Raw genomic sequence first — 21813 nt, forward strand, 5'->3', positions numbered from 1 at the left:
GAGATCTCTGAGAAAAAATGGCTTGGACAGTGAAGGGTGAAGAGGTCTGAGGACTGAATCTTCAGGAATGGACACAAGTCCAGCTCCAAACCTCTCTCTCCTCTCTCTTTAGACTCTGTGGGGGATCTCACCTGATTATAGAGCCAACTTGGCTAAATAAACATGTTCCATATGCACACTCTTATAGTTTAAATCTGCCCTGATATGAATAAAGATGCAAACAAAATAAATTACAGAGCAAATACCTGAAGTAAACAATGAAGCCATAATATGTACAAGCAAATAAATAAGAACAGCCCAAGGCTAAAAAGAAGAGTTCTATGGGAAAATTAATGTCCTGCCTTCTATTTTATTGTGAAAATTTCTACCTAAATTAAGATCTGTAGAAAAAAATAAGATTCTGGAAGCTTTTAGGGAGCAAGTATGGTGTAGCTGAGGAAGAGTTGTAAGCGCTGGGTGTAACTGAAAATAAGACTCAGAACCTACGGTAAACATGTAACAAATTTCTTTGAGAACGTGGGGAGTAAGATGCCAAAAAAGTTCTTTGCACGTGCTGAATAAATACATTTAAAAAGGAATCAACTCACAAATCAAGACAGAAATAGTAATGTAGTTGGAGTTAACAGTTGCATAAGATTTTGAAGAGCATGAGGTAAAATGTTCTTAGAAGTCCTAACGAGAGAAAGGGAGAGAAGTGAGGATTTTTTTTAAAAAACTGAAGTTTAAAATTTTAGTAGGAAAGTGAAAGAATGACAGGAGAGGGAAAATGGTGCAGAGATTGACTGGTATAATCTGAAGTTGAAGAACATATGTGGGATTCTTACTACTTTTTAATAAAATATGCAGAGGGACTTCACCAAATGAAATATTCTAGGCACAACTAGACATCTTGGAGAGTACGCTGAATGGAGAAGGAAGAGGATGGATTGGAGGTGGGTCTAAAAAGATGCACGTTAAGAAGGTGACATGATAGTTTTATGCAGCACCCTTTGACATCAGAAGTTGAGAGGAAGCGACTTCCAGTACCGGGGGGTTCAAGGCTGTCGTGAACATTGTAACATTATGTAACCCATTCAATCACAGGCTATGAGAAGACTGCTGAAACCTCTGACCCTCACTCAGTTTCAAAGTCCAAAGCTGTTCGTAAGTCCGTTTACAATGGGTGGCCATACAGGCTTAAATCCTTATTGTGTTATCTTGGCTTATCTGGGAAGCTGTTGATTCCAAATTTGTATTTTAAATTGTAAAGTTACCCAAACAAAAAGAGCGAGAAGAGCCACTTCAGCCGGGATGCAAACGTGGCAGCTGGCCCGCAGAAAGCATCCTTCAGGAGCTGCTTGAGGCCGGGGGGTGCGGCGCTCACTCCTTTTTTCTGCACTGCTGCAGCTCGAACCAAACCAGCTTCCTTTGTCATTAGCTTCATTTCTGTATCCTCAGAAGTCTCCAGCTTAATAACTTCTGACCCAAACGAGGTTGAAGTTGGAACAAAGGACAGATTGTGGTTTTTGTTAAGGAATCCTACCTACTACCTCTTTTTTTTTTTTTTTTAAGTGCTATGTAATCCCTCGACTTTCACAATTTCAACCACCGGTTTTATCTTTTCAAAAGGCTCTGTCTTGGGAGAGGGAGCAAGTTTGCTGGCAGCGAGAGGAATTTTCTCAGTTTTCAAGGCACAGGGCACTGCCTACAGTGCAGGTCTGACTGCACACAACGTTCGGGGTTCTCTGAAACTGAAGAGGGTCAGCTGATGCTCAGTAACAGGGTCACTAACGCCCTCCCCACTGTCATCTGGCTCTACTGCCTGTCACCAAGGATTAAGATTGTTATCAAGCTCTGGCTCCTTCTTCTATGACTACCCAACTCCTCTTCAAAACCATTTTCCAATTCGATTCATTTTGTTTGTACTGGTGTGTCTGATTATCTCACTCATTATATTTGGGTATGGAAAACTTACTAAAATACGGGGTAGGGTATAAAATAAATTAAGATCATTTGGCGAGCCATTTAAAAGACAGTCAGTGATGCAAAAGGGAGAATGAAAAATCAGTTTCCTGTTAAAAATGGCAAAGATTCAATTACACAGTTCTTTTTCAAAGGAAGAAGCTGTATTTTCCAAAATGTTGAGTAAGTTTATAGCAGTCCAAATATCAGAAAACAGAATTCCCAAGGCAAACCATATGCATATTTATTACCAATAACGTATAGTGGGCATTCGGCAACAGGACATATTCTAAATTATGCATGGGTATATATGCTAATTAAATGACACCCTGGTAAATATATCTTCGTTAAGGTCTGAGTTTGGTGCTTGCTATTTATTTGCAGTTATAAGTTAAGGGCAGGAAACACCATCTACCTGCCCATGGATATACTTCAATAGTTTTAAACATTTCCCAAAGCTGTGCTTTTCCTTTCAGTTTGTAAGCAAACATCTCCACAGAGCTTCCGTGGGGCTAGAGCTGGTGATGTGTAGCTTAACGCATTTTGTGTAACTTTGCTCAGTGGGGCACACGACACTGCAATTACAGAGTAATCAGAGTAAAACTCTTGACCCTTTTTATTGGTAAGATTCTTCTCAGCGGTGAGGAAAACCCAGTGAAAGTGCACGAAAGTGATTGCAGACAGTCGTATGCTATGATTTATGAGACTTGCACTAAGGTTTATCTCTAAACACACACACAAAACGTGGATAGTGGCTGTTGACGCAATCTGCATTGGCTCACAGCTTCCCTATGCCCATAGTTTTCTGTGAGTGCTTCTGAAAAAAAGGTGGTAAGGAATTTGTTTTTCAATTGTGGTAAATTGTACATAACATAAAGTTTGCCATTTAAACAGTTTTCAAGTATGCAGTTCAGTGGCGTTAAGGACGTTCATACTGTTGTGCAACCATCACCACTGACCACCTCCAGAACTTTTTTACCACCCCAAACCCATACTCGTTACACACCAACTTCCAGGCCCCAGGTCCCCCGAGCCCTGATAACCACTAGCCTACTTTCTGTCTCCATGAACTTGATTCTTCTATGTATCTCATGTAAGTGGAATTATACAAACTGTCGTTTTGGGTCTGGTTCATTTCGCTGAGTATGTCTTCAAAGTTCATCCATGTTGTCATGTGTCAGGATTTCTTTCCTTTTTATAGCTGAATAACATTCCATTGTATGTCTACATCGTATTTTGTTTATCCATTCATCCACCAATGGACACTTTGGTTGTTCCCACTTTTTTTTTTTTTTACTATTGTTAATAATGCTGCTATGAACACTGGTATACAAATATCTGTTTGAGTCCCTCCTTTCCATTTGTTTGGGTATATACTCAGAAATGGATTGCTGTTATCATGTGGTAGTTCTATGTTCATTATTTTTTTCAAATTGCAATGTTTTTATTAGAGTATTATTAATTGCAGATTTAAAAAAAACACACTTGTGGAAAAAGGAAAACACTCAGAAATGCTATTACAGATTAGGCAAATTAGTAGGAGGAAAAAAATTTCTTCAGTGTATATAAAATGTAAATATTTGCCCTGGGATTTCCCATAAATGGCATAGTCCACAAGGACTTATTTGGAATAAAAATGTCTATCAAATCTCCAGTAATAGCCTCTATAAAGTCTGCAAACTTGGTACACTGAAGTTAAAAAGTTACTAGCACATTCCAGATTTTCTATGCAAAAAACAATGGTCCCAATCAAGGCAACTTGAACATCAACTGCTACATGAGAAAGCAGAGGCACCAAAGCAAATCGCTCTTCCAATGATGATCTGCCACTCACTAGGCTAACTATTTACATTTACCTGGACAGATTACAAAACTATACACAGTACATAAAACTACTACTTGAGTCTGGTGGAAAATGAAAGATTTCTTTATCAGACACTCCAAAGCACATCAGATCAGTCACTTGAACTTAGGGAGAGAAAATTAGGAAGAGGCCCTCTTCTGTTGAGAAAATGGGGACTCATAAACATCCATGGGTGGGCAGGTACAAACCAGGCGCTGATCTCCATAGATGGCATCAGTCCGGGCAATGGTTGGCCAGAATTTGTTCTCCAGTTTCACAAAGGGGAGTGGGAATGCTGCCACTCTCTGGAATATGGCTGATCCCAGTGGGAGGACGTGACGAAGATCAAGGAGTGTGGCAACATCTTCAGGGGGATGACCCTGGGGTCGATGCGGCCCTCCTTGATGTCGGCAATTTCCTGCTGAATGCTGATCATGGCGTCACAGAATCTGTCCAGCTCTGCCTTTTCTTCTGACTCGGTGGGCTCAATCATGAGCGTGCCGGCCACTGGCCAGGACATGGTAGGGGCTTGAAACCCGTAATCCTGAACCCTCTTGGCCACATCCATGGCCTCAATATTTGCAGACTTTTGAAGGGTCTTGTATACAAAATAAACTCATGAGCCACATAACCTCTTGCACCCTGGAAAAGGACACTGTAGTGTTTTTCTAATCGCTTGGCCATGTAGTTGGCTTTTAATATAGCAGTTTCTGTGGCCTGTTTAAGGCCCTTGCCTCCCATCATCTTGATATAAACCCATGAAATTGGCAAGATGGAACTAGAGTTCCCACAGGGCCACACTGATGGTACCCAAAGGCTGGACATCTTTGCTTGGCTTCACCGAAATGATGGGATGATTAGGCAGAAAAGGCACAAGATGTTTCTTCACTCCAATGGGCCCCATGCCGGGGCCGCCTCCTCCATGGGGAATGCAGAAGGTCTTGTGAAGATTTAGGTGTGAGACATCAGACCCAAAGTCTGCAGGACAACAGATTCCCACCTGAGCGTTCATATTTGCCCCGTCCAGGTAGACCTACCCTCCGTGCTTGTGGATCAGGTCACACACCTCTCCAGTGTTCTCTTCAAACACTCCATTGGTAGATGAGTATGTAATCATGATTGCTGCCAGGTTCTCCTTGTGTTTATCCACCATGGCCTTGAGGTGAGCTGCATCAATATTCCCATATTTATCCACCTCCACAGGCTGAATCTTCATGCCTGCCATGTGGGCACTTGCAGGATTGGTCCCATGTGCAGATTTTGGAATGAGGCAAACCGTTCTGTGTTTTTCTCCTTTCCTGTCCAAGTAGGCTCCGATAGTGGCCAGCCTGGCGTATTCCCCCTGAGCTCCTCTGTTAGGCTGGAAAGAGATTCGGTCATAGCCTGAGTTCACACAAATCCTTCTCAAGTTCTTGGAAAAGCTGCTGGTACCCTTGAGCTTGGTCCAGAGGCACAAAAGGGTGGATGTTTGCAAATTCCTTCCACGTGATAGCCGTGAGTTCAGAAGAGCTGCTGAGCTTCATGGCGCAGGACCCCAGTGGAATCATGCTATGAACAAGGGAAATGTCTGTTTTCCAACTGCTTCCTATATCTAACAGTATCTGTTTCTGAGTGATAGCTGTTGAACACTTGATGTGTGAGGAATGGGCTAGTTCTCTTGAAGGCAGTTCCTAGAATACCTCTCCGTTCCTCACCCATCCTTTCAGCAACCAGCTCTGCAGATGACTCACAGCCAAAGATCCACAACAAGTCATCCAGATCTTTTTCATTGACTGTTTCATCAAGAGAAATACCAAGCTTGCCATCCTCGAAGGGCCGAATATTTATTTGCCGCTGAGTGGCCCTGCCCAAGACCTCCTTCACTGAGCAGCCACACTGAATCTTCAAAGTTTCAAAGAACAAGTCATGCTGGAGTTGGTGCCCTGCTCACTTGAGAGCTTCAGATAAAATCAAAGTGGCATTATGTACCCTCCTAGCAGTATGTTCCAGCCTGTGAGACCCACGGTAGATTGCAAACATTGCAGCCATATTTGCCAAGACAGCCTGAGCTGTACAGATGTTGATGGCAGCCTTGTCTCTCCGGATGTGTTGCTCCCTGGTTTGAAGAGCAATACGATACACTTCTTTCCCACTGGCATCTCTTGTTACCCCAACCATTCTTCCAGGCATCATCCTCACCAAGCTTTCTCTGGCAGAAAAATGGCTGCATGTGGTCTGCCATAGCCCAGTGGCACCCTAAATCTCTGTGAGCTGCCCAGGGCGATGTCTACCCCAAATTCTCCAGGAGGCCTCAAGACACACAGAGCTAAAAGGTGAGTAGCACAGCAGGCCAATCTCCCTGCCTGATGGGCTCTCTCCACCAGTTCTGTAAAGCCTTCCACCTTCCCTTCGGTGTCTGAGTACTGGAACAGCACTCCACTGACATCCTTCCCACTGAAGTCCATTTCATGGGGTAACTTCAGTTCAATGAGGACTCCAGCACACTTGGCTCGAGTCTGGACAACAGCTATTGTCTGGGGATGGCAACGGGGATCAATAAAAAATTTCCTCCTCTTGTGTCTGTGGCAAAGCTGCATTGCCTCTGCAGCCACGGTGGCCTCATCCAGCAGGGATGCATTAGCCATGTCCATGCCTGTGATGTCACACACCATGGTCTGAGTAAACTCTCCAGTCTCCCCTGAGACACCTCTGGCTGGTATGGAGTATACTGGGTGATCCATCCTGAGTTCTCCAGGAAGTTCTGCAGAATTGTCTGTGGCACTGAACAGTTATAATAGCCCATGCCAGTATACAATCTCCAGAACTGGTTCTTGCTGGAAATGGCATGCAGAGTTGCAAGGATTTCGTTTTCACAGACATTTTCAAGGGTCTTTTCAAGTGGATACTGGCAGGAATGGTCTTCTCGATCAGTTCATCAACGCTCTCCAGCCCTAGGGCCTGTAGCATCTCCCTCTGGTCTTTGTCCCTGGGGCCAATATGCCTCCAAGAGAAGTCATCGCGTCTGGGCAGGAGGCACTCTAGAAGGTGTGAGGCCCCAGCCCCACTGCCGTTACTGCTGTCATGGCTCTGTGGCACCCAAAGAGGCCCCACACCTCCAAGCCCAGACGCAGCCCCCAGGCCCTGGCGTACATCTGCATGGCCATAGTCACCATCTCCTGCCCGGGCCCATGAGGGTCAGCCATGCTTTCAGCCCCTCTTCTGGTCACAGTCCCCTGGGTGGAAGCTGCCCCCAGGTGGCTGGAGTCTCTCCCCGCTGGAAAACCGGAGAGACAGTTGGATCTTTGGGGCAATGAATGGGTGCGGCTCTGAGCCAGGACACCAGCGGAAAGTTGTTGCTCTGTTACTATTTTTAAGGAATCAGCATCTGTTTTCTAGAGTGGCTGCACCATTTTACATTCTCACCAGCAAGACAGAGTTCCAAGTTCTCCACATCAGAATTGTTTTTAAGAAGAAAAATACAAATTAAAATTTTGTGATATAATTTCTGGTCTTCTTTCTATTTCTCTTTGTCACTTGTTTTTATCACTGAAATCAAAACTACGGGATTTATGATACAAGACTTAGTCTGATTAGAACCCCAATTCCAAGTCTACAGACAGGGAGGGACAGAGAAACTTAAGTCATAAAAGTTAATTCACAGAATAGTCATATGAAATAGGGTCAGAGGGCAGAGTTTCCTCCCTAAAATATGAATGCTTTCCTATAGACTTTAAAATGTGATGGCAAATTCAACTTACAACAAGAAGCTGAGAAGGAAGACAGAAGCAAGCTCTGAAAACAGCAAACTAAAGGCAAGTATGTACAAACAAAGAAGGAGTTTTGCCTTTCAGATGGAAATAGAATTAAAGATAATTAGGAAATGTGCACCTACATTTTCTGTGGCTTACTGATGGAGAGGTAATGAAGAATTCAGCCTTATTTTTTTCCTAACATTTTCTTCAGATGACTGTATAAGGTGAATGATGATAATTTGGTTTAAAATATTCTACATATTTGGTTTAGATAAAATAAAGGAATGTTAAAAATCAAAATTAAAACTTTCAACATTTGAAAGGCTAGAATTACAATCATCATTTTAGAAATAGGAAGAATCATTTTTAAAAAGTAAAACAACAGGATTCATAAAGCAACTTCTTTAATTAATATGCACAAATATACAATTTCTCAGGTTCATATGCCTGTTATGATGCTTTATAAAATATTCAGACATTAAAATTCTGAAGTGCCTAAATTTGTCTATACCATACTATAGAGAATATTTTACATATATTTAATTATTTCATATAAAAATATATTCTCCTAAAGCATAACAATAATTTTCACCTTACAAAACACAGCAATATAAATATAAGGAAACAAATTGGCATTTTTCTGATAAATCTCAATTTCATATCAAAGAGAGATTAAGATAAGTTAGTTGAATTTTGTCCAAATTAATTCAAAATAGAATTTCAAAATTACCATCTGGATATGATGGAATACTGTGACCATCTTTCAGAGTTATTTAAAAATTACTCATATAGGATTTTGATTAGTTTAGCTACTATATGTACGTTGAGACTATTTCCAAGTAGACGATAACGCTGTTTGACTGTAATCTTCTCAGGAAATCCTAGAAAAGAAAGATTACAATTTATTATACATTTGTAATATTAAGTACCAGAAATAAAATGATGTATTCTTTAGTAAAAGCACAGCGGTTATTTATATAAGTAAGTCCTTAAGGACTCCATGAAGTTCAATTAATAAATGAGAATTTGAAGCCAAAAGTATTAAATAACATTGCATTGTTTACACAATGTGATATTATCACATCACATATTATATTATGCTCGATACACAAACATGTAACACACATAGCATCCACAGAACTAATACAAATCTGGACATTAGTGCACTTTAGGAAAAGCAGTGGCTACCATTATTTCAGTTATTTTCTTTCATTTGATAACAGCATTAAGGAGATAGAATTCATACACCATAAAATTCACCTTTTTAAAGTATACAACTGAATGTTTCTTTAGTATAGTCACAGAATTTTGCATACATCTCTACTATTTAATTACAGAACATTTTCATCACCTCAAAAAGAAAGCCAGCCCACAGCTAACATCACACTCAATAGTGGCAAGCTGAAAATTTTCCTCTAAGTTCAGGAACAAGACAAAGATACCCATTCTTGATACTTTTATTTCAACATAGTATAAGAAGTCCTAGCCACAGCAAACAATTAGGCAAAAAGAAAAAGAAAAAAAAAGAAAAAGAAAGGAATTCAAATTGGAAAGGAAGAAGTAAAACTATCACTGCCTGCAGATGATATGATATTATATATAGAAAACCCTAAAGACATCATCAAAACATGATTAGAATAAATGAATTCAGTAAAGTTGCATATACAAAATCAATATACAGAAATCTGCTATTTCTATACATTAATAACAAACTATCAGAAAGAGAAAATAAGAAAGTAATCTCATTAATAATCACATCAAAAAAATTAAGATACCTAAGAATAAATTTAATGAAGGAAGTGAAATACTTGTACACTAAAGGCTGTAAGATATTGATGAAAAAAATTAACAAAACACAAATAAAGATACTTCATGATCATAAATTAGAGAATATTGTTAAGCAATCTACAGATTTAATGTAATTCCTACCAAAATTCCAATGGCATTTTTTACAGAAATTGAATTCACAATCCCAAAATTCATATGGAATCACAAAAGACCTCAAGTAGCCAAAGCAATCTTGAGAAAGAAGAACAAAGCTGGAGGCACCATGCTCCCTAACTTCAAACTATATTACAAAGCTACAGTAATCAAAACACTGTGACATTGGCATAAAAAGACACATAGATCAATGGACCAGAATAGAGAGCCCAGAAATAAACCCATGCATATATGGTCAATTAATTTATGATGAGGGAGCCAAGAATATACAATGGGGAAAGGATAGTCTCTTCAATAAATGGTGTTAGGAAAATTGAGACAGCCACATGCAAAAGAATGAAACTGGACCACTGTTTTAACACCATGCATAAAAATTAACTCAAATGAATTAAACACTTGAATATTAGACCTGAAACCATAAAATTCCTGGAAGAAAACACAGGTGGTAAATTCCTTGACATGAATCTTGTCCATACATTTTTGGATCTGATTCCAAAAGCAAAGGCAACAAAAATAAACAAGTGGGACTATATCAAATTAAAAAGCTTCTGCACAGCAAAGGAGATAATCAACAAAATGAAAAGGCAATCTACTGAATGGGAGAAAATATCTGCAAATCATATAACTGGTAAGGGATTAATACCCAACATATATAAAGAACTCATAAAACTCAACAGCAAAACAATAAACAATCAGAGTAAAAAATGGGCAGAGGACCTGAATAAACATTTTTTCAAAGAAGACAGATAGATGGTCAACAGGCACATGAAAAGATGTTCAACATCACTAATCATCAGGAAAACGTAAATTAAAACCACAATGGGATATTACTTCACATTTTTAGAATGGCTATTAACCTAAAGACAAGAAATAACAGGTGCTGGTGACGATGTGGAGAAAGGGAACTCTTGTGCACTGTTGGTGAGAATTTAAATTGGTGCAGCCACAATGGAAGACAGTACGGAGGTTCCTCAAAAAATTAAAGGTAAAACTATCATATGATCCAGTAATTCCAATCTTCATATTTATCCAATGAAAACAAAAACACTAATTCAAAAAGATATGCACACGCCCATGTTCATTGCAGCACTATATACAATAGAAAGATATGGAAACAACCTAAAAGTCCACTGATAGATGAATGGATAAAGAAAATGTGATGTATACATACTAAGAAATACTACTAAGCCATTAAAAAAGAATGAAATCTTGTCATTCGTAAGAAGCTTGAGGGTATTTTGATAAGTGAAATCAGAGAAAGACAAATACTGTATGATCTCACTTACATGTGGAATCTGAAAACCAAAGCAAGTAGGCAAGCAAGCAAGCAAACAACAACAACAAAAAACCCTAGCTCATAGATAGAGAGAACAGACTGGTGGTTACGGGGGTCAGGGAGCAGGGGACAAATGGATGAAATGGGCCAAAAGGTACAAACTTCCAGTGATAATATAAATAAGTCCTGGGGATTTAACGTAGAGCATGGTGACTACAGTTAGTAATACTGTGTTGTCTATTCGAAAATTGCTAAGAAAGATCTTAAAAGTCTCCATCATAAGAAAAAGAAATTTCTAATTATGTATAGTAATAGATGTTAACTAGATTTATTGCAGTGGGTGATCATTTTGCAATGTGTAAAAATACTGAATCATTATGCTGTAATGTTGTATACCTGAAATGAATACAATGTTACATGTTAAAGATACACTTCCATAGAAAAGTTTTTTTTAAAAAGAATGCTGGTACCCATTAGCAGTCACTCTCCATTTCCCCTCCTTGAACTATTAATCTACTTTCTGTTCCATGGATTTACCTATTCCAAGCATTTCATATAAATGGAACCATACAACATGTTGTCTTTTGTTTCTGGCTTCTTTCATTTAGTGTTTTCAACGTTCATTCATATATAACATGCACCAATAGTTCAGTCCTCTCAATGTCAGAATAATATTCTATCATATAGATATACCACATTTTATTTATCCATTCATTCATGGATAGACATTTGGGTTTTTCTACTTTTTGATTATTACATGACTGTTAGGAACATGTACATATGTCTGTACATATTAAGTTTTTGTGTGGACATATATTTTCAGTTCTCTTGGATATAAACCTAGGGGTGTAACTGCTGGATCATACAGTCACTCTATGTCTAACATTTCAGGAACTGTCAGGATGTTTTCTAAGGCTGCTGCACCATTATATATTCCCACTAGCAACACACAAAGGATCTGATTTCTCCACATCTTTTCAACACTGTTATTGTTTGTCTTTTTGTGAAATAGTGTCTTATTGTGGTTTTGATTTACATTTCCCTAATAATTAATGATGCTGAACATCTTTTTATGTGCTTATTGGCCATTTGTCTTTTTTTGAGAAATGTCTATTAAAATCTTTTGCCCATTTTTAATTGGATTATTTTTCTTTTTATTGTTGAGTCACAAGAGTTCTTTATATATTCTGGATACAAGGCCCTCAAGGTTGCTTTTTTATACTCTGCTCCCACAAATTGACTTCCTCATGGTGGAGAAATTTGCTACTTTTTTTTTTTTTTCAAAACAAAAATGGCCCACAGATAGTACATTTGCTGGAACCAAACCTTGCACATAACACCATAAAAGACTGTCCATACATAACAGGGTCACTATAATGTTAATTATAATATCAGAATGTCACATTCAGTGGCCTTTGGCATAGCAATTAAATAAAGGAAAAGAAAATCAGATAATAAAATAAAGATCATTAAAAACAGCAAAATTTCATATAGCAAAATTTCAAACCTTGATAAAGTTGCTTTATCAACACTTGACATGATACTTACTGCAATAAAATAAGTGATTACCATAATAAAACCATATTTGCAACTGAGTATGATCATAAAATTGCTATTATAAAGATAATGTCTTAGGCAAGCACATTAGTCATCTCAAAAACTATTTACTTCAAAGTAGCCAGAGGTAGAAATACATCTACAAACAAACTTTCAGAATATCCCAGGGGTGGTCTTTTGTGATATTAAGATTATATCAGAAGAGGAGAAATGTTTGAAAACAGTAAGATTTGTAAAAACTATATATAGTGTGTGTGCATTTTACATACAGATGTTAAAATCCACATCCACTTACATAAATTTACATACATTTTTAAAGTTAAAAGGTGACTTTTTCAAAACTTAGGTACATTGAAAATAATAATAATCCTCAAAAACAAAGAAACCTAGAATTAACGAGGTCAGGACAGCAGCTTTCATTCAGTAAGCGTAGGTTAGTGTTCCCTTCTCCCAAAGCCCGCTCATGCCACTAGCCACAAAGAGAATCGGGACAAAATGTGCCAAGGATCAATGCAAATCCATCACTGCCGGTAGACAAGCAGCTCAAAAAATGCCATTTAGGACCCAGGGTCGATGATGTCAGAGGCACACGTGAAGGACAGTTCTGTCAGCCCTGCTCAGTGGTGACAATAGGGCAAGCCTGACTATACAAATATACCACATATTTTAAAGAAAGATCAAGCAATTAAACAGGCTTTCTCATGTCTTTTATACATATATTCTCAGAGAGCTTTGAAAAAATCCTATTTTGCCCTTGAGATACTTTTATTAAATACTGAGAAAAAATATTTATGAAGTAAAGGTTACAAAAGCAAATAAATACCTATCATTTAAAACATAAAAGCTGATGCAAATTTTATATTATGTGTCTCTGTGTAAACATTTTACATATGTGAACTCACTTCACTGTCACAACAACCCTGTGAAGTCAGTACTGTAATTATCCCCACTTTACAGATGTGTAAACTAAGGCAGAGAATGGATAAGCCGGGCCTAGGATTCAAACTCAGTTAGTCTGACTCTGGGATTTGTGCTAAATTTCAATATTACCAAAGTGACTAGTACTACCAGACAAAATAAGCACTCAAATAAAACTTAGAAACTAGTTGTTATTAGACAGTAAATCTCTTTTCTCTCTTTAGTACTGTGGAAAGTACCTTTGATTGCTCATTTTAAAAAAGGAAAAAAGAGTAACCAGGACAGTAGAATGGGAATTAAATTCCTGAGAGCAATTCTCAGCTCTTTTTATTTGTTTGATGATGTTCTCACTCACTGTGACATAAACTAAAACAAGGAAAGTCTGTGTTTTTCTTAAATAACACTCCCCGGGATATTTGGAACTGAATGAGATCATCAAGAAAAAGGCAGAAAGTACAAAATAAACCTGGTTGCTGTGACTACGCACGGAGAGTCCATTACCAAGAGGGTAGTCAAATTCTACTGGCAATTTGTTCCCAACGTACAAAAAGGTTCATTCCAAAACCTCATCTCTAAATCCATTATTTAGAATTTAAAACCTGATCTATATGATCACAATATGTTCTTCAAGAATAATACTTTATTTTATTATAAGAACATTAGATTTAGCACAGCAAAGTTTCGCTTTTCTGCATTCAAGCTCCCAATCAGAGTTATCAAAAACACGTTTCCTCCTTGAGGAGCCCTGGAGGCAGGTTAGGGAGGTCCACCTTTCTCCCTTCCCACAGCCAGGTGCTAGGAGCACATTCACTCCCCCCAGGAAAAGGATGGCACCCACAGAGCAGGAGCACCGACGCCAAGCAAGTGGGATCAGGGAGGGTGGGGCGCTTGAAGAAGCAAAGGGCCATGTCCAATGTCTTAACAGCAACAATCCCTGGATTTCCTGGACCATGAAAGGCCTTAGGACTTTGTCTTTCTCACTCTACAACCCTATCTTCATTTTTGTTTTGGGGATTCCCTCCTTCAGATCCCCTAATCTCTTGTCACTCTGGCATCTGAGTCACCCTTACTTTCCACCAGGAAAGCTGCTTCCTAGACTACCTCTCCACTTTGTCTCTCCTGTACTCAAACTTTGTAGGGAAGGACGAAGGTACAGGATTGTAAAGAATGTCCCTCCGATGAGAAGGAATACAAGTACATCCCCCCCCACACACAAAAATTCCTCCACTGCCTTTTAATTTCTTCATTAAATAAAAGACCATCCTAGGCAGTCTCAGAAGATCTAGTGTGGGGTTATTAGAATAGGACCCCAAGAAATAATAATAATAATAATAATAATAATAATAATATTATTATTATTATTATTATTATTATTATTTGGAGAGAGATGCTATTAACAAGCATCTGTGGGGACACATGAGGAATTGCTGATTGGGCCCTTCTGTCCCTGCAAAGCACTTGGAATCAATATTGGAGCAAAAGGGGAGGGAGAACTGAGTCTGAAGGGAATGGACTAAGGCAGGTGACAAACACAAGCAGAGACAGGAGGGAAGGACAATGTCAAGAACAGCACAATCAGGAAGGGAAGTTTTCTTACATTCATCACAACCCTAGTGAATTTTTAGGTCTTTAATAAGTGAAAGCTGGGATCCGCATGTAACCCACATACCGAACTCTGGAGGAAATCCATGGAGATTTGCTATTTCTTTAGGAGTGAAGAATCGAAGTTTGAGCATTAACAATTTTGTTATCTTTTCTTCTTGTGACAAACTGGTAAGGGATTTGTAGACATTCTCAATCTGTAAGAAAGCATCCAAGATGACTGATCAAGTAGAGGGCAGCTACATTTGTTAAGATACCATCATCTATTGTGAGACAGTTTAAAAATGGTGGACGTGCAGTCTGCTGTAACACACGGAAGCACAGGGCAAAACGTCTCTGTGCAGTGAACTGTATAACTGGCTCATCACTGGCAACGTAAGCTTTGAAAATGAACAAAAACTTAATGTGGAACAGATCTGGATACTTTCAGTGTATCTGTCCTCAAAAATTAACTCATAAGAATATAAATATTAATATTAATAACTGACATTAATGACATAATAAATGACATTAATAAATGACAATATAACATAACAGAAATATAGTGAAAACTACAACAAAAAAGAAACTTGGTCAACCAATAAGTCAACTTTACAATGTGAACAAGTAGCCAATAAATATTTATTGTTTATGACCAATTTTATCTAAGTGTTTTCTTTAAATGATAAAAAATATTTAGTAAATATGATTTCTCAAATCCAGACATTCATTTGCCTCTGATAGGGTTTTTTACCATGGGTAAACTTTATTAATAGTAAGAGTTTAAATCAGTATAAAAGATAATGTGACTTCACTTCAAAATTATTCAGAAGTATATAAAACCTGCAATATATTGAGCTTGTCTTCTATCATACTACAAAAAAAAAAAGAATTTGCAATTGAAGTATTAATAAAAAGCCTTGCTAAAATATAGATTTTTTTCCCTAAAAGGCATTTTTATAGTATGTGCTTCAAAGGAAGGCTCCAATAAGAAGATACTTGTGCACAAATTTAGAAAATATTCACTATTATACTCTGCATTTCAAATTACTCTTTATGGACTAAAAAGAAATACAAAAGGTGAGATACAGAAAAGAGTAAAAACAAAGTATTTTTTGGACATATACTCATATCTAGCAATAACAAAAGATTTAGTCTATAGTAAATATTATATACATATATTCACTCCAATTGAACATGTAAGATTACCTCAACATTCTCAAATGTTAAGTATTAGGCAAAATGTTATTTAAAATAATTTTCAGATATTTTAGTTCTGAAGCATGCACAGTACCTGCACATCCTCTGTAGTCTGTAACACAGATCCTGTCCCTTCTACGTAGCGTCCGTAACTGAAAAATTAACATGAATCTTTTCATCTAATTGCTAAGGCTACATTTCTTAAATATTTCATGACTGAATTAATCCATTTTACAAAGTTATATTCCTCTGAAATATTCTGAATAATATCACATAAATATGCTTTGTGATTAAAAAATTACTAGGTGAAAGACAGAAGATCATTCTATTTAAACTTCTCAGACACTAAGCTTGGCATAGTTTTTCATTGTGTAAATACAATTTTGCATTATGTATTATTGTCATTTATTCTTATTAAATATCATTTTTTAAATATTCATCACTAGAAAGTAAGCACTTGTTACGACTTTACATCTAAATGCTATTCAATACTGGCAGCCCTGCCACATTACACTGAATGTTATGTAGGTGAAAATAAATTGCTTTTTTTTTTAATAATGCCTGAACCATCATTTCTTCTCACAAACCCAAGACCCTACTCTCCAGTAGCATGACACACTCAGGCCCATCAAACATGCACCTGCCTCTTACTGTGACACAGTATGTTTTGACTCTTTATCATACGACAACCTGACTATTGGGGAAAAAACTATTAAAAATATAAAACACTACAGAAATGCAATGTATTAGTAATATTTCTTTCCCTAAGACCATTGCCAAGATGGCTGTTTGACATTTTATTTTTTCCCTAATACATGAATTTAAAACATAAATTAGATATAAAATATAAATTAGAAACAAACTATAATTAGAGAAAAAAAGTCATATCACAGAAAAACAGTTTCCACATATATCACATGTATGTGTGTGTGTTTATATTATCTACACTATATTATCTACACTAAAATAGACTTTGACAATGAGGCTTCTTTAATACTATCTTTATAATTACAAAAGAATTTCAAGGTTGCTTTTTATTACAAAACTGATAAGTTCTGTTTTATGAGAGTCCTAAACAGAACCTATCAGACTCGGAAACAGACAGCAGCTGAGTGAAGTCTTTTAAGGTAATGGAGAGCAATATGCCCATTCCCCTGGAAACACAAGGGCAGAGTGTGATACAACCCGACTGAGTCTGGTACGCTCACATCAGGGACATGGTGCCTGGCGCAAGACAACCAGCTAGCAGGTAGAGAGAGAAGGCATGAATTCTTCAATCTTACCACTACCTGTCCAATGAGCTTGAGTGGCACTAGAAAAGCAGAGAGAGGGATCTTTTACATACATTTCTCAAAGTGTCTAACTTCCCCCTTCTTTCTAGGTTTTAAAAAAAAGTTGAAAAACACATGAACATTTGAGAAATAATCCAAAAGAAGCCCTCTAAATGTCCATCAATAGGTAACCAGCAAAAAAAAAATTACGATATACCTATACCATGAGAACAGGAAAGTTCTTTATGCACTCATATGCAGTAGGATCCCAATTATATTGTCCACTGAAAACAAGGGCACATAATAATGAATAGAGTATGCTATCATTCATGTAAATCAGACAGTAAAAATATGCATGTATAAATACACCCTCACACATAATACCTCCCAGGCGATTAGACAGTGAATTGAAATCACTGGTTGCACGTAGGGATGGAAACTGGACAGCCAAGAGGCAGAACTGGAAGGGAGTCTTACAATTTTAGTTCCTTTTTGAATTCTGAACCATGAGAATACATTATGCATTCAAAAAATGAAATACAATTTAAATATGCTTTAATGTGCTCTAGATTATTCAATGTTATTTCTTGCTTTTAAAATTTAATTTCTTCACTGATCATGGAAGTGGACATAAGTTTTTGAGGTCTGATGTACCACAAAAAGAAAGGTGCTTAAAAAAATTAGCAATTCACCATCTACAGACACCGTGTTTCCACCGTGAATAATTAAGCGCCTATGAAGGTCACCAAACAATGGCATTGTCTTTTATGAGCACTTTCGTGGGCCGTGCACACGATGTTCTGCCAGAAGGAATTTTCCCTCGTGCATTCTACTGGAACACGAAAGCAAGCAATTAAGGGCGAAAAAAATCATTCTAGCAGAAACATTTTATAAAATGCTCCTTGTTCTGAGAAGAACTAAAAGAAACAATAATTACAAAAAACCTGGTTATTTTGGATATGCCATGAATAGTCTCTTTAAAACCTACCCTTTCGTAAAGCACATGGACCTTCTAGAAGTGGGCTTAACAATGTCTAGCAAAAGAGCATATCGCAGTAACGACTTTGGTGGTAAAAAGTATGAGCTCATGTCAACGTCATCTTCCAGAAACTCTTTTAGCATTTGCACAGAGAGATCACTGTCCTGTTGATGTTTCCTGCCAATTTCTTCTGCAGTTTCAAGCTTAAAAAGAATGGCCTCTTTTCCAGAACAGTGTGTGCTGTTATCAAAGCAAATATTTGATTCGATTTTCTTTTCTTCAATTTTCTTTTCTGCAGCTATCTCATGTTTTTGTGGATCTTCAGATCCAAGTTGGGGAAACTCCGTCAGTATCTGGCATCAAGTAAAAAATACACAAACTGTCAAAAGCTTTATTTAAAAATAAGAGACAAATTAATAACATCTAGTCAATGTTATGCAAGAGAACTCTTTAGCATTTACAGAGCTGTCATTAAAAGAGATAGAAATTGAGGTTTACTAGTATTTATACAAGTTATTACAAGTTACTCATCATACAGTGACAGGCCATCAGGCTACAGTTGATTTATTTCATGAAGTTACTGCTTTCTGTATTTATTAAGATAGCAAGTATGTTGACTATAGATACAGCATCATATTTGGAAAAGCAGGTGAGAAAGCAACAGTAACATTTCTGGAAAATGTGTTTTGGATCAAAGTTTGCCATTCCCCTCCATTAAAAAAAAAAAAAAAACTAAAGCATATCCATGATCTAAAGGAAAATTAGTAATTAAAAAAGAAAAACATGCTTCACCCTGAAAGGTTATTTCTATTCCTGAGTCCCACAGGAAAAACTTGTTCCTGCAAAACATGTAACCTGGTAGTAAAGTCCTATTTTGGGAAAGAAAAAACAGTTCCAGGAATTTTTAATGATGAAGTCTTTGTTAATATACTTTATATGTTGTTTTTGGAGCTGCCCACTATGAAAGGGAGATATACTGTTACTATATTATATAATATAATACTGTATAATACTGGTATTGTATTACAGGGGATTCAAATGGTACTACTGAACCCCTGTTACCAGGACATGACTTTTGAGTTCTTACCTGTGATGGTTACGGAGAGCCTCACTGAACCACTGAAACTGTTACCCACACTAGTTTTCAGCAGAAGCATATAAAATTGCTAGCATCATTAGAGATCCGATCAGTAACAACTGAGCATTTCATTCTAGCTTGTACTAATCTTTACCATATTTTAATCAATTAAGGCTAAACAGCATAAAGTTAAAAGAAAATGCAACAGATGTGTTAAAATACTCAAGCCCCTTTTAAGATAGCATGGTGAATTTTATCAAAAGTAGTCAATGGCTTCTATCGAGGGGAAAAAATAGATGCAATATAGTCAATGGTCAGAAGAGAAATTATAGGGGAAAAGGGAGGATAATGGTTAATAACCAGCAGGAATGGTTATTTTTCAAACTTCTCTTTGACCTTATTTTTTTTCCTAATAATGAAAGGAAATTTTCTGGTTTTATTTAAAGCAATTAAAGTGGCATCAGGAGGGGAAAAAGGCGTAGAAGACAGACGTAGGGCATAGCGTACATTATAGGCACGACAGGACACACATAGACCTCCGTGAAGCAGCTCCTGAAAGCCAATTAGCAGACTGACGTATATTTACAGTAGACGAATAATAATGATGATGATGATGACAACAACAACAATAGTAAGAAATACCTGACCAGGGCCTTGAAAAGGGAGCGGCTCTGACTGAAGCTTTGCAATAAGGAAATACCGTAGCCTTGAATTTGGAATGCCAAGCTGCAAGTAAAGCAGGACAGTGAGTTGTTATAGGAAATCAGGAAGGTCTGTATCAACTGTCAGCAACCTAGTAAAAAATTCACACAGGTCTACATCAGTTTCTGCCAAACAAAACTCTGTTGTTGACTTGTAGAAGACTTCTCTGTAGTAAATTCTTAAACCTTCTAAACTGCCACACTTTGTACCTTTATTTGAATGACATAAAGATGGAAACTGATGAATCATATGTCTGTGAGTCACGTTCACTTTATATTTCCCAGGTAAGAAGTCAGAGACATTCTTACATTCATTACTGATAGTACAGTAATCATAAAAAAAAGTAGAATTCAGATATAGCTATAATATTCAGATACAGAAAGTAAGAACCATGTCTGAACTAATTTTGAGATTTACCTATAATATTATCCAAAATGGATCCATTCTTTTTATTGATTCAAATTCCCTTTGGGAAGATTTCTATGAGAGTTTATAATTGTGGTACTTACAGAGGTTGGAGACAATAGAAATTCTTGGTACTGAAAGCCACAATTTTCTATCGTTTGTATTAACAGGTCTCTGAAAAGAGAAAAATAAAGGGAAAGGAAAAAGCTTTCACTCTACTGTTCAAAATGGGATTCTTGTATAAAATATTACACATAAAACATCATTTTATGTGAAAACTTTATCTCCACTCAAGTTGTTTAGAAAGAATAATCCAAGTTCTTTTTTAAGTCCAATACTTGAGAAATTACATTCCTCAAAGAGGTAATTGTTATTATAAATAAATAAAGCTACCAGACAATTTATAAAATTGGTGAGAGTTAGAGTCACACTAATCCATGAATGATAAACTTGCTATGGGAATGGAACTGTATCCATAGCCAATCAGATGGGGCAACACTGAGACAGACAGCTGGAGAATCAGGGACTTAGATGGATGCCTTCTCTCCAGCTGGGCTACCATCTGAAAGGGACTCAGGGCTTGCTTCTCCCATCTAACTGCAGGACAGAAAATGCCTGTCCACAGGACCAAATCTGAACCAAAAACATTCCTATTTCTAAAGAAACAGCACCAAAATAAGCAGCAAAAATTGAGAAATATTCTCATTAAAATGAGTACTCATTATGGCAAAATTCAGACACATCAAAGTGGGAGAGAATCGGTTGAACCTAATTTTGGGATACTTCACGTTACTAACTGTTCAAAATCAGCATTAATGAATAAAATACATAAAATATATAAAATGTCAGAATGTACATGTTTAGTTTTAAGATCTTTATTTCACAACAACTCCTATTATGAAATATACCAAGTCTAAGATGAACATAAGACACACATTTTTTACCTTGCAGAAGATACTTCAAAACCTTTCACATTTTCTAAGAGAATATACTTCGGTAATTTTTGTAATCTAAAAAACAAAACAAAACAAAAACAAATGGAATTCCAAACATCTTATTACTTAGAAGTAAGAAGTAAAGAAAATCCTTACAGGTGGGAAATATGAGGTAAATAATTGTCCGAACTCTCTTTTTATAAAAGAATTTTATCAGGGATGGAGACAACTCATAACTTATTCCTTTTCCCCATATACACGGCACACCCGATAAAGTTAACATTGGAAATGCTCATTTCCACTGAAGTCTGTGTCAGAACTCAGTTTGCACAGAGCCTCTGGGCGGCACAACTCAAATGTACACACAGAAGGACAGTTTCTGGGGTTAGCACAACTTTCCAGGCCATGGGCAACAACACTCACTAACATTAGCATCATCTGCTCTAATACTGTGA

General features: G+C 37.2%; 1 protein-coding gene and 1 pseudogene across 6 annotated transcripts in view; both read right to left on the reverse strand.

The window, feature by feature from the left end:
• Nucleotides 1–539: 539 nt before the first annotated feature.
• LOC105078325 (glycine dehydrogenase (decarboxylating), mitochondrial pseudogene) lies at nt 540–6958 on the reverse strand (annotated as a pseudogene).
• A 944-nt stretch (nt 6959–7902) lies between these two features.
• The window catches only part of TRDMT1 (tRNA aspartic acid methyltransferase 1), a 43280-nt gene continuing 29369 nt past the window's right edge, over nt 7903–21813 (reverse strand). For all 6 annotated transcript variants that reach the window (XM_045504725.2, XM_010966878.3, XM_045504731.2 and 3 more), the window contains 7 exons: nt 21368–21433; nt 20528–20597; nt 19959–20042; nt 18248–18591; nt 16083–16140; nt 14877–15006; nt 7903–8396 (listed from right to left, as the gene is read on the reverse strand). In XM_045504725.2, the coding sequence (XP_045360681.2) occupies nt 8296–8396; nt 14877–15006; nt 16083–16140; nt 18248–18591; nt 19959–20042; nt 20528–20597; nt 21368–21433 (853 nt within the window). In that variant the 3' untranslated portion in view covers nt 7903–8295. The remainder of the gene's footprint in view (nt 8397–14876; nt 15007–16082; nt 16141–18247; nt 18592–19958; nt 20043–20527; nt 20598–21367; nt 21434–21813) is intronic.

This window comes from Camelus bactrianus, chromosome 35 (genome assembly GCF_048773025.1).
Source record: "Camelus bactrianus isolate YW-2024 breed Bactrian camel chromosome 35, ASM4877302v1, whole genome shotgun sequence".
NCBI classification, from domain to species: Eukaryota; Metazoa; Chordata; class Mammalia; order Artiodactyla; family Camelidae; genus Camelus; species Camelus bactrianus.